The 11512-nt window shown below is 38.2% G+C and overlaps 1 protein-coding gene across 5 annotated transcripts in view; it reads left to right on the plus strand.

Annotated features, from left to right (window-relative positions):
- The window catches only part of PEX5L (peroxisomal biogenesis factor 5 like), a 102494-nt gene that overhangs the window by 79081 nt on the left and 11901 nt on the right, over positions 1-11512 (plus strand). For all 5 annotated transcript variants that reach the window (XM_066557049.1, XM_066557051.1, XM_066557050.1 and 2 more), the window contains 2 exons: positions 4622-4717; positions 11143-11259. In XM_066557049.1, coding sequence (XP_066413146.1) covers positions 4622-4717; positions 11143-11259 — 213 coding nt within the window. The remainder of the gene's footprint in view (positions 1-4621; positions 4718-11142; positions 11260-11512) is intronic.

Here is an 11512-nt window from a genome sequence, read left to right on the forward strand (position 1 = left end):
ACATTACTGCCAAATGTGTATCCTGAGATTATACATATATATATTTTTTTCCCAGAAAGTAGAAACAGAACCCACTTATCAGATCAATTTTTGGGTTTTTCTTAGGCAAAAACATGTTCTTTACTTCCCTGCTGTCTCTACAGTGCAAACAGGGATTTTTTTTCCCCCTCTGGGAAGCCTCACACTAGTTGTAATGCATGACACCTTCCCTTTCTCTACAATAGATTTGTACATCTCAGTAATGGAAAACGCCTTTTACACAGTGCCATCCACTTGAAATGGATGCTGTGCTCTCGCTTGCTTTGAGCTCATATTGAAGCACCTCTGGCCCTCTCTTAGGAAGCTGTTCCTCAGCCCAGCAGATCCAAATTCCAGGACATTTGTGCTCAACCAAGATGCGTGCAAGCCAGGTAGACAGTCACAGGATTTAAATGCTGTGGCTTTTGTAAAAGCAATTACAAATGCAGTGTATCTCTACTTTATAAGGTTTATTTCCTTTTTATCTTCCACTAGAATAACTACAGAGACAGAAATCCACATTTTTCATTCAGTTTATGTTTGATCAGTTGAGGCTCCATAATATTTTGTAAAATGACTGCTACTTCAAAGTGAAAAACTGTGAAGTTGAATAAGCCAACTTGGAAAAAAAAAAAAAAGCAGAGACTAAAATTCTTATGTGTTGTCTTGGTACATTTCATGCTTTGTTTTGTTTTGTCGTAACCTGCTTGTTTCAAACCTGTCGTCCATTTGAGCAACAAAATGTGACATTAATAGTGCAGAGAAATGACCTGAAGTGAGAATGTGCTCTTATTCTAGGTAGGTTACAGGGAAATGTGCTTTTGTTCACTGCCTGTTTCATCCTGCTCACACTTGGGCTGTCAGAGTTGTCAGCTCCCAGCACTCAGGCTCATCTGTCTTGACCGAGTTCTTAATCTGCTTGCAGAAGAAATCACGTTAGGGCTTTTATCAAAGCATATGTTTTCCATACTTTGTCCTCTATAGGTCTTGTCTATCTCATTTAAGGGTAACCTTTGCAAATGCAACACATTCTGCCATACCCTAAAGATTTCATCTTGTCAAACTTGCTGCAGTTTTCCATCAGCAGTTTCCCAATCACCTCATCACTCATCTTTGACATCTTAGATTTAGCTCCTCAAAGTGAAATGCTAAGTAACTAGGTCATATTTTCATTAAAATTATGCAATCTTCTTAAGAAAATCCTTTATTTACCAGCATTTGTGCCAATACAAAATCCAAAAGACAAGCTTTGAGCTACAAGGGAGAAATGTGTTTAAAGGCTGTAGTGGGCAGTGGCCACTGGTGGCTGTCACTGGATGTGGCTTCTCAGCATTTACTCACATCATATTTTATATACTATTAACTTTCAAACAGCATTGGCCCAAAGTATCCTTGTTCTTTCTTTTATCTGCCATTCTGAAAAGCTCCTTGTTATGTACTGAGACGTCCTACAGTGTTTGGGGGGAAAGGAGGATTTTGAAGGGTCATTTTTAATCTTAAAATTATAAACTGCAGAGGAAGATAATATGTTCTATTTTCTATGCATAAAGTCTGTTCATGTTTTAACTCTTTAAATATTTTCCTGGGAATTTAAAATATTTCAGCTCTCCAGGGCTGCCTCATCCCATCACCTGCTGTGGCTGTGGAGCTCTCCAGGGCTGCCCCTCCACTCCCATCCCCTCTCCCTGGACTGGCAAAAAGCAGCAAATTTGGGGCTTTTCAAGGGGCTCTCCATTTCTGGGTGTCAGAGCCCACAGCACAACTCTGCATTGTCCTGTGTGCAAATGCAGCTTATGTGGGTTTTTTAAGGTTCATTTAACGAAGGGGAAACTCTGTTTCTGTGGGTTTGATGTGGGGACACATTGCCATGTGGCAGAGGAGGGCACCTCTGTGCTTCTTGTCCTCTTTCCCCTCTGTGCTGCCCTAGAAGCTCACTCTGCCCTCCTGCAGTACAGCTCAGTCTAAACATCCTCATTTACAGCATTGTCCTTGACCCAAGGAATGGCAGTCACTGGAAACAAATGGGTAAAAAGCAGAAGTAATCAAACGGTTTGCAGGAGCCAAGTCATAAATAATGAAAAGGCCAGGAACATAATTAGAGCCTATCAATAGAGTCCTGTGTCAAGAAAAACAAATTTAATTCCTTGATCGGATTACAGGTTGAGTTGATAAATGTTGATGTGTGATACTCTACAAGAGTTTTGAATTAATATGTCATATTCTGTTTGTAAATTTGGCACGACACAATGTGAAATAAAGCAGTTGTTAAACAGATTAAAACTGGCCAACCTAAGGGCTCAGGAGCAGTAGTTATTTACTAGGAATTGTAATCACATAGGGATTGTTCTGGGATTCCAAAGACAAACAATGTTCTTCAGTTGTATTGAGCTGAAAATAAATATGCAAGCAAATTCCTCAGAGAATTGCCATATGATGCAACAGTGGAAAAAAAAAATAAAGTAAGGGATATGTAAAAAGGAGCTGGTGATCAAGGCAACTGTATAAATAGGTATTGCAATACAGCCCCTTGGAAAATCACACATTTCAGAGCAAAAACACAGGCTCTGCTTACAACACTGTGCTGGAAAGCAGTTTGAAACAACAGGAGTGTTCCCTGTGCAGTACTGGGGGAAGAGGAGTGTGTAGAAGCAAACAGAATTAGTGGGAGACAGGAGATCACCTGGTTTCTGCATAGAGAAGCAGCAAGACAGGTCCTGGAATAAAGGGTTCACTTGGTTGTCTGTAGGGCTATAGAAAATTGAGAGGGAGAGTAAAAGTGACACCAAAAGGTTAAATCTGAGTGTTTCATGTTGAGAATATTCAATATTTTAATGCTTTTATATCATTAAATGTCTTTATATCACTAAAACCTGATTAAAATCATCAGTATCTTTCTGCAGAGAAAATAAGGAGTATTAAAAAGTACAAAAAAAAAGGAAACAATAGAGGAAAACTGAAATTAAAATTAATAAGAGAAACAAGGAGGGCTGTTAAACAAATTACAAACAGAGTGATGAAATTAAGGTCTCTTAATAACTTTAATTAAACCCCACCAGCTTCCTCAAAGACATTTACTCCAGACAACCTCAGTTTATTCTCTGAAAAACATAATTTTGGTTCCATGGGTGTTGAGAGACAAATGCCATCATGTGATACACTGACAAATGAATTATCTGAACCAGTTATCTCTTCTGCCCTAAGTTCTATTAATCAGTAAAGGAACTGTTTTATGTATAGGGTTTTGATTTGTTGTCAATGACAACCTGAAATCTCTTCCTGGCCTCACCAAAGGAAAATAGTATTTTCTAAACATGGACTAGAGGAAGAAGATGTGAAAGCAGAAACAATTGATCCTCAGTGTGGACATTCCCTCACACTCTGAGTTTCCTGTCAGAGCAGAGTCCAGAGGCCAGCACAGGAGAACACTCACAGTGCCCACCACGAGCTTCTCACAGAAATTGTGTTGTATTCTTGTTTTCTTACCTTATGTGTTTCATCCACTCAATGTGCATTTCACTCATCACTCTCTAAGTGAGAGACCAAAGCCTCAGGAACAAACCAGAAAACCTAGGGCTCATTTGACAAATGAATGTCATCTTTCTAGGAAAAAAAGCCATGTGTGTAGAACCACAGAGAAATGTGTTTGACCATATATCACACGTGACATGTGAGTGTCAGATGGTCCATCCCAGCAGAGCCCATTTCAACTTTTGCAGAGACAGCTCAATGAGTCTGATGTGATCAAAATTAGTCTTTTAGCAGTGTGGTTCACAGAAATTTAATATTACAAGTACAGTCATCAGAAATATAATCAGGGAAATTTATGCAATTGGAAGCATGGGCACACAAGTGGCCAATGAGTTTAACCTCTTGACAAACACTGGGGAAAGGATTAGCAGTCAGAGCCTTGTTTAGCAAGATTGGGACACTTTGTGCTTTTTCTGCCATCCTTAAATATTGTTTGGTTTTGTACAGTGCTTTTTGTAAAATAAACCAAAAGCAAACAAAACATTGTTTTTAGAAAAAGAACAGGGAAAAAGTTATTATGTGCTTCCAGTGGGAGTCAATTCCAGTGGGATTCAGCAATAGTATGGTACATAAGAGAGATGCTGACTGCAAAAAGGATTTGCCCTTCCAGTGGTGTCCAGGGCAAACCTGGCCCTCCAATGTGATCCCAAAAGAAAACTGAAAGAAAACCACAAAATGTGCAGGGAAAAAAAAATATTTTCTTCCTGACTCTTAGCGGAAAGCATCACCACAGTCATAGTGCAGAAGGAACAAGGAAGGTAAAAGTCTTATACAACACAGTCAGCTCTCTCCTTTTGTAGTCCAAGCCTTGCATTGCCTTTTCTCATCTGTCTCTTTATCTTTCACACATCTTGAGTGAAATGAAATATCTGGAAAAGATAAATTACTCTGCTTCCCATGAGAAGTGATCTCTGCTACAGCATAAGAGAATTCAGAGGAATTCTGAATTCATGCAGGGAAAGAAGTAGTTTTCCCCAAGAAAAAGGTCATTTGGGGCTCTAGACAATTAAGGAAATAACTCAGAAGTGTGACAGAGGGTCTATCATCCCTTTCTGATTTATTCTTCTATTTTTAGGCACGGTCAAGTAAGGAGCAGCGTTGGGGAACACCTCTTCTCTCCAGAAATCACTCCTTGGAGGAGGAATTTGAAAGAGCAAAGGCAGCTGTTGAGGTATTATTTCATTTACTGTTTTCATTTTCAGCTGATGTTCTACAGATTTGTTTTTTATCTTGCAGCACAAGCAGAGGAGAGAGTTGGAAATGGATTATTTAAAACAGAGAAAAGATGCGATTCCTGGATATATTAATTTAAAATAGCAGCTTGTCTCTTTAAAAAAAAGAAATCCAAAACACTGAGCTATAAAAAACATTAGAGAGAACCAAGTTTTTAAGGTAGATTTTTATTGGTAGAGCAAATGGGTAAATGCCCCATAAATGTAGCTAATTCCAAACCACAAGTAAAAGAGGGAATTGTATGCCATCAGTTCTTTATACCCAGACACAAACCAAGTCCCCTGTGAAACCAGAGCCCAGAATCACTGATGAGCAGCACAATCACCTGCTGTAAAGCAGAGCTGTGCAGAAGCACCAACCAATGCACCATTTTCACATTTTTACAACCAGTGGCAGAATGCTTAGCACAGGAGTATTCTTGTTTCTTGGTAAATCTATTTGGTTTGAGAAGATGATAGAGGTATTTGGATAGTTCTCCCATTGCACTTCTAGGGTTTTTTCACTGACTTCTACATTTCCAACATGTAAAACATCTCTTGTGTCCTGTCCTATACCACTAGTCCAAATCGATCCTGTCTAGACACAAAGTAGAACACAGATTTTTTTTTGCAGTACTCCATGAAAAATTAGATATAAGCATTGGTCTGAAGCATCATTACCTTCATTATCTTTTCAGGGGTTCCCATCATCACAAAGAGCCAAGACAGCTCCATTCCAGCAAGGACAGAATTTCAGGCTAAATTATGTAACAGCCACTGAAATGAGTTCTTAGGGTGCAGAGGATGAAGCTGTGAAACTAGTTCTACCAAACTGGTTATTTTTAGCATTTTTAGCACTGCAGGCTCATTAGTCTCCAAACCATCTAGAACACGTTAGGGATGTTTGAGTTTAGATTTAAATTTTAGTCATGTATTTTAATACTCTTCTAACTCAAGTTATAGACCATTTTAATTCCAGTGTTGGCAGTTGAACTATTCTAGATTAATATTGGCTGATGAGAAACGAAACTATGCCTAAGTCTGATACTGGCTTCTAGCTAGAAAGGGAATTTCTTCTTGAAGTAATTAATCTGATTTGTAGGGGTTTTTTCATTATATGCTACGGTAAAATGCAGGGTTTCTACCATATAATGGTTTCTACCATTTCTTGGGATTTTATTGCACACACAAAAAAAAATCTGGTCTCAGCACACAAGGCTAAAATGGACAAAATCAGTAAATTAGCTCTTTCATAAACCAAGCACAGAAGGCTTTTTTTTTCCCCAGATCAAATAAATTCTTCATCAACAACTGCTGGTGAGGCACAGGAGATGTTTCTGGTGTCATACATCACACACACATTTTTCCTGGCAGGAAAGGAGGGAACTGCTTTCAAATTGCCACTGCTGGAAATGCTTTAGATGTTCCTTCTTGCTGATCCTCAGGGTGGGATGTGCTGGGCTGTGACTTGGGGAGGCAGCACAGGGAATCTCATGTTGAACATCTCAGTGCTGGTGGTTAAGCAAATGATGTCAGAACTCCTGCAGTTGCCAGAAACTTGTGTGATGGGGAGTTTCCAGACACTCAGCAGTAAGAAAAATGAGTTGAGTCCAACAACAGATTACAAGACATTATTGAATTACTGTGCAGAGTAAAGTAAGGAGGAGAATATATTGTAAAAAAAACCCCAAACCCCTACAGACTAAAAGGTCATTCTGAGCCAACAGAGATAGATTGTTAAATACTTTAAAATACTCTCAAAAATGGCTATTAAAAAGAATCAAATTAAATGTTTCCCCAACTCTAGCTGGCAGCCTTAAGTTATTCTTTCTGCTTAAAATAGAACCTTGGGCCAGGTAGTTAAAATGTAAAGGAAAGGATTCTTCAAGAACTTACAGAGCAGTTATTTCCATTTGCATCTGAAAAGAGCTGAATTTCCATCCTAGCTAAAATGAAGTTGTAAGAAAGCTGGAGTGATTGAAATAAATTGAAGCCCATCTCAGAAAGATTAGTGCTTTCTTAAGCAGAGAATAGATACAGGCCAAAAATTAATTTTTTAGGCTTTGGATGTTTCCGTGTAATATTCTTCAGTTGGGAAAGCTCCAAGTGGAAAGATTAGCCCAGAAAACTGATCAAGAAAAGGAAGTAAATCTCGGGTTCTTGGTGGCCTAGTTCGAAAGGAATTAATTAACAATTCAGTAAATGAAGATACCAAACTTTATCCTCCACCCAGTATTCACCTCAGCGCTTGGGGAATGGTTTTAAGATGTCAAACTTTGAGATTAATGAAGATTTGTGAGGTAATTCTTTCTTAAGAAGGTTTAAAGATGTCTATGCCATTGGGGAATCTTTTAAGAATAAGTGGTGAGTAAAATAGCTTTTTTACTAGAGAGGGGGCAGATTCCCTTGCAGTGTTTGGGTGCTTGCAGACCTTGCTACCTTTTCTGTTATTCTGGAAATTGGATTTGATTTTTGCCTCATGCCTTTTGTCTCAATATTTTCCAAGTGCCATAAGAACTATGTTTTAACACAATCCTTCTGATAATTAGCTCTGTTTCACCAAAAATATGTACTTTTGATTTTTTTTTTAAATGCCAGGATGGGGATTGAGATCCATCCTGTACTTATATTCCATTACAACAATTGTTTTATCAACCACCATCCTACCAGTGATGAGTTAAAATAAATAAAAATAGAAGCAAGAAGATGCAAAAAACTTCCAACTGAGAAGTCTCAGAGATGCAAAACAAGCTGGTTTGTTATTTTCTTCTTCCACATTTCTCTGATTAGACTGCAGATGCCACACTGTTTTGTGAGCTTATGCATAAGAAATTTTGAGCTGTCCTTCCCAGCATCACTTTATTTACAACACAATGTCACATGGACCATCTGCTGTATAATGTACTGCTCTGAAGCATCAGAGCACATTACAGCTAAATTATGTGACAATAGGAGGAAAAAGATGGCATTCATTTGTTCTAGCCTAGGAAAACATATTCCAGGACCATCAGCTTTGTGGTTCCCATGAGTACTGGTTGGATCCTTTCTGTACCTACAATATCCCTGTCTCACTATTTAGACATTTCTTTGGATGGGCCTAAAACTGGTCAGACCATATGTTAAATTAGGAACAAGGAACTTGAGTCATTCAGATGCATTTCATTTGATACTCTTTCAAAACACAGTGGGAATCTTTGCCTTGATAAACATTTTTTATCTCTAAACCTCAGTAAAATTTCCAGATTTTGTTTCAAGAAGATATCAGCTAAGGAAATTTTACCTATTTAAGCACACAAGTTTAATTGACTGTGTTTTTCACATCAAAGAGTATGGTAATGTAGTGATTCAGAGAACAATGACAGAACCTTCCTTATGCATTGGTCAATGAGAAATTTTTCAAATTAATTTTTGGCAATACAGGACAGGCAAAATTCTAGAAATTATGACATTAGGTAAATGTATAAATACTTCCCCTGCCCCCTTTCATTGGATCATAGGAAATAAAGAGCCTGGGAATATTTTGCCTCCCATTTGTTTAACTGCTTCAGCATATTTTTCAATACTAAGAGTAAAAATAGCCTTTTTGACAAAATGCAGAATTTTCTGCTTGGAAGAAGTCAGATGGTATGAACATTTTTCCTGGTTGTCATTCCTCTTAACTGCTGCAGATGATCTGAGAATGTGTTAAATGTGTTCAACTGGGCTGAAAACTCTTGGTTTATCCAAAGCACTTTGCCAGCCTTAAGGTGGCAAAAACATTGAAATGAGGTTAATTGGCACTGGTGGTGGAGCAAATGGAGCTAAAATTAGACCTAGGAGCCTTGATCCAAAGCCAGGTTTCAGAAAGGCTCAATATTAATTTAACCCTCCTGCCACTGAAGTCAATGAAAAAATTGCTACTAAGGGCAGCTGAAATAGACTTAGGCCTCCAGCAAAGACTGTGATATTTCAGATATTTAAATGTGTGTAATATTTACAAATCTCTTCCTCAAGGACAGTGAACTGCTCTGCTGTTGACATTGGTACCAGCACTGGGTCAGAGCCTGGTCCAGGTGCTCAGGGCAGCTTTGCTGGGGCAGTGTCAGAAACCCCTCGTGCTGAACATCCTCAGAATTCTGGCCCAAACCTCCCCTTATCCCTGCAAAGTGACTCTGGGTCCTGTGTCCAAGGAGTGCAGGATGAGCTGAGAGAGATTATAGCAAAGCTGGTCTCATTGCATTTTCCCCCTCCTTTGACTCTGTAAATGGAAATTCAGGGTGGCTACTTGAGAGCACAGTAACTCACTGGGTTTTTACATAGAGTGAACTTCTGTGAGAATTATAAATATATAAATACATAAGTATATAAATATATAAATATATAAATATATTTATATATAAATATATAATTAAACAGCAAAATTTTAATTTAAGACCTAAATCCACTTGCTTACTATCTGCAGAAATATGATGTGATATTTCCACACCATTGATTCATAAGGAATTTTTGTCAAAAAAATGTAAGCAAAAATTCTAATTTTAAAAATTACATATAAAATTATACATTATATAATATATAAAAATTATTCTATATTAATATACAATATAAAATATACCATATACTATACTATATATGCAAATAATTTATATATATATAATTATTTCTATAAATTAATCAGGCTAAATAAGGCAATTACTGATTAGTTTTCAGTACTTGTATTAATTTTAATCTGAAGGAAAGGGAAATTTTCACATTTTTACCTCATGCTGAAGCTCAAATTTACTGCTTGTTAAAAGATGATCACATAATTTTTATTTCAGTGCTGGGCAGATTTGTGCTGAATGAGAGGCACAAATCTCAGGTTGATGGAGGCATCTGTTGAACAGGACCTTTTTGGGGATTCCATTGCCTCTGGTCATGGCTGTGAATACTTTCATTGATATGAAAGTATTTTCTTCAAGTCTGGAATGAGAGCAAATTCTGAAGTGGTGTAACAGAGTGGTCAGGGGCAGTTCACTGGTATTACCTGGAGTGAAATCTCCTCTCCAAGAGTGAATGATTCCCAGTTTATTTCCTTTTGCACAGAGGAACATAGCAGATACCTTCACAGATCCAATAATTGCATGATTCAGACAATCCTGAATTTCTCCCTGAATGGAGGACAGTTTGCTTTCCTTTTCCCCAGCACCTAAGGAGGTTTACAGCAAGCTATGCTATCACATTTTTAGCTCCATTTTTCCAATCATGCCTGGCTGTGGAGCTGCACCAAAGCTGTCAGCCTTATAACAAAGACTCACACAAAACTATCTGGACCAGTTCACAAAACCTTCAATTAATTTTGATTAGCACCTTGCTCTCAAATGGTTCTGTCTAAATCTCAATACATTTGTTTGTGCTGTTGTCTTTGACATAAATAAGCTGAGAAACTGTGCCCCCAGTGCTGTCAGCTCCCTGAAACCCTGGCCATGTCCTTGTAGGAACTGGAGAATTTTGGAAAGGCTGGTAGTGCTCTGCAAATACTCTGCTATGGATCTCCTTCTCAGAGTCCCATGACTAGTGTGTGGAGGCTGAAAAAGTAGCACCTTAATTTGGCTTCTCCCCTTCCATAATTCTATTTCTGTTTCTTGGCATCATTTCCTAGTAGCCACAGTTGTTCCCTCCTTCTGGTCGTTGCTAATCTCATTCCTTGTCCTAAATCTCATCTGTTTTTCATAAATTCTCCTTCCCTTGTATGAGCATTTTCCCCTCATCTTTGAGCTGAATATTAATCTTACTGTATGATTCTATAATCTCTTGTAGATTCCTCTCACAGCAGAGTATACAATGCAGTATTAAGATTCCTCCACTATGTCAAAAAGCCCAATTTGTATTACACCCCTTGCACAAACACCCTCTGTCCAAGCTTTGGCATTTCTCTTTTTCACAGCTGAAAATTATGCTGAATATACCAAAGTAAGCAATGCTTGCTCTCTTTCAAGCTGTTTTATCTATTGTTATTTTGCATATGCACTTAGTTGATTTTTCTTTTTCTTTCCCTTTCTTTTCTTTGTCCAGGCACTTGCAGCATTGATTGCCTTCAAATTTTGTGTAACAATTTGCTGTTAGCATCAATAAGATGCAGTGTAAGCTACAAATCCTGCTTCAAACAGGACACACACTGCCTCTGAGATAAAGAGTGTTCTGTTGACAAGATGCATTCCAATATAAGAGATGGGATTTAATTATCTGGAACTCCAAACAGGAGCTGTAGCATTTCAGTCCATGTGATTATTAATACAACTAATACTGCTCAGCAAAATTGACACCGGTAGAAAGAAATTCTAAGAAAGAAATTGTTTTAAAAAAAGCAGAAACCTTTATTTTAGAGTTTTGTTGTTCATTTTCTCTTTTCTTCCTTTTCTTCTAGTCTGACACAGAGTTTTGGGATAAAATGCAAGCAGAGTGGGAAGAAATGGCTCGCAGAAACTGGATTTCAGAGAACCAGGAAGCACCAGGGCAAGTCACCATCTCAACCATCGAGAAGGTAACGCCGGGTTTTTTGTTTCAGTACATCCCCCCTGTGCAGCTTTGAGATGAGCCTCAGCTCTTCCAGGCAACCCAAGGAAGCTCTTTGGACATGGAATTGTACCTCAAAGAGCTCATCCTCTTTAATTGCCTGTGGGTGGGGCAGATTTGGAAGACCTTGCCACAGTGAGAATATGTTTAGGCTTGCACACAGCCTAAATTCAGCTGAAGGATCACAAAGCTGGACTTATGAGCACTTTTGAAATCAGGCA

Source organism: Molothrus aeneus, chromosome 10, assembly GCF_037042795.1.
Source record: "Molothrus aeneus isolate 106 chromosome 10, BPBGC_Maene_1.0, whole genome shotgun sequence".
Classification (NCBI taxonomy): Eukaryota; Metazoa; Chordata; class Aves; order Passeriformes; family Icteridae; genus Molothrus; species Molothrus aeneus.